Genomic DNA, 2,131 nt, shown 5'->3' with positions numbered 1-2,131 from the left:
GGTTTTGAAGTATTGTAAACACTTTCTTAAAAAGTTATATTAAGCATTTGTTTATCCAAATCAACTTTTGTGACAACCTTTCTTTACATATATAAATATTTTTCATAGCTAACTTAAATAATCTAGTTCTTAAGTAATGAAAGACAAAGATTAGTATATTACTTTAAGAAACTTTGATTAAGTTGATGAAGCTTTCTTAAACCACAATCAAATACATTGAAATTAACCCTATTTGCAATAATTAACTAACAAGCTAAGCTATTAACTTTGAATAGGATTTAGCACTTGCTTGTTCAACATTAAAATTGCAAGTAAACAACCCTTTCCCACCCTAAGATCAAGGAGTATTTTGCGATTAATTTGTAGTTTAAATTGCTCAAAAATGTCCCTTAAATCATGAGTATATATCACTCACTCACTCACCCTCTAGCTTATTATTAGCATCCTCAACAAGCCCATTCAATTCATCATATTATTATATATCATTCCAAAATTTAAACAAAAAAAAAAATGGCCAACATCGCCACCACCCTAAAGTTTACAATAATTCTCTCATTGCTCATTATTCCTCTAACCCTTTTCCCCAAATTAGTATCTTCCACTAATGACATAGAAAATGATGATGAAGATGATGAAGAGTATGTTGTTGACACCCCATTGTTATTAACAAGCCACAAAGCAACAAGTAGGTTCTTGTCAAGCATAATAATCAAGAAAGGTGCACATTGTGATGTTGTGACTAACAACATATGCAATGGGATCCCAGCAAATAAAGGAAAAGGCCTTCTCTTTTGTTGCAAGAAGCATTGTAGAAACGTTCTAAGTGATAGGAACAATTGTGGAGTTTGTGGCCACAAATGCAAGGTACTAGGTGAGAGATGCTGCAATGGAGTTTGTACTAATGTTTGGTATAACGACAATCATTGTGGCAAGTGCAACAACAAGTGTTCAAACGGTGATAAATGTGGGAATGGATTCTGTGGCTATGCATGAAAATACAACTTATAATTTGAAGGTGGGTCTAATCTTATATAATTTAGATAGTTTTTTTTTTTTTTTTTTTTTTAAATCTTATTAAGATATAGGAGAAAGCATGTGTTACACTTTTTATATTAGTCGTGTTAATTTCTTTATTTATTTAATTTTAAAAAAAGAGCTCAACAAAGTAGAATGAAACATCAATAAAGAAAATCAAATTATTAGAAATTCGAACCAATATGCTGTTTGTGGATGGTGTGGGTCCCTCTTAAGAACGTCAGGTTTTGGTTGTATTTGATTAAGGGGTGTCTGTTTTTATGTTGTTTGTGATGTCTTAATAGTGTGTTGATTTGTGAGTGTGTATTCCAGTTGTTCTTCATGCATGAGGAGTTGTGAGTTTTTATTTTGTTGTCTTGTAATCACTTAGTGCTGTCAAATTTCTCTTTCGAAATTTTACAAACGATCGAAAAAAAAGTCCAAACCAATATAAAATTCTAATAAGTTTATCAACTTCTATCTCATTTCTAATATTGTCATCAACAATCAATGAAATCAGAGTGGTGTCTTGTACCTTATTCCAAGAAATTGTCGATAATTTCCACAACTTTGCTGTCTTATTTTGAAAAATATTTTCCTCGATCCCCAAGCAACTAACTAATAATGTTCCAGAATAAAATTAGAAAAAAAAATCCATTAGTCACTTTTTGCTATTTTCTTTTTTGTTGAGACTTGAGACTTTTATCCAACTTTCTTAATATTATTTTATGGTGATGCTAGGTAGCCAAGGAATAAAATTTTTATTCTCTTGATAAGCAAGTGATATTTACTTTTTTATTACTCATCTTCTTTATCACACACTCTTTTTCTGGGTGTTTGGAATCATTAATGTTCTTTTCAAAATCAATTTCAGTTTCTTCTAAATCAAATCCCTAACATCTCCCAACCACGTTATTATCTATTAAAATATAATTTTTCTGCAAAAATGATAGAGGTTAAATTAAAAAATTTTAACAACTTATACGATACAACTCATATTTTATATATAGGCTATTAAAAAATAAAAACTAAAAAATAAAATATAAATAAAAATTAAAAAATAAATTTTTAAAATAATTATTAATTTGTCATATTAAAATCAATAAATAAACATACA

The 2,131-nt window shown here is 28.9% G+C and overlaps 1 protein-coding gene across 1 annotated transcript; it reads left to right on the top strand.

Moving 5' to 3' along the window:
* Positions 1-456: 456 nt before the first annotated feature.
* Positions 457-1,551, top strand: LOC112771687 (protein GRIM REAPER). Its single transcript, XM_025816489.3, has one exon. It carries the CDS (start codon positions 511-513, stop codon positions 991-993), a length of 483 nt encoding a protein of 160 aa, XP_025672274.1. The 5' UTR covers positions 457-510; the 3' UTR covers positions 994-1,551.
* Positions 1,552-2,131: the final 580 nt, after the last annotated feature.

Source organism: Arachis hypogaea, chromosome 18 (genome assembly GCF_003086295.3).
Source record: "Arachis hypogaea cultivar Tifrunner chromosome 18, arahy.Tifrunner.gnm2.J5K5, whole genome shotgun sequence".
Taxonomy (NCBI): Eukaryota; Viridiplantae; Streptophyta; class Magnoliopsida; order Fabales; family Fabaceae; genus Arachis; species Arachis hypogaea.
This window is presented reverse-complemented; position numbering and strand designations above follow the sequence as displayed.

Coding starts and splice junctions, on each gene's coding strand:
- LOC112771687 (XM_025816489.3), top strand. CDS start 511: ATGGCCAACATCGCCACCACCCTAAAGTTTACAATAATTCTCTCATTG.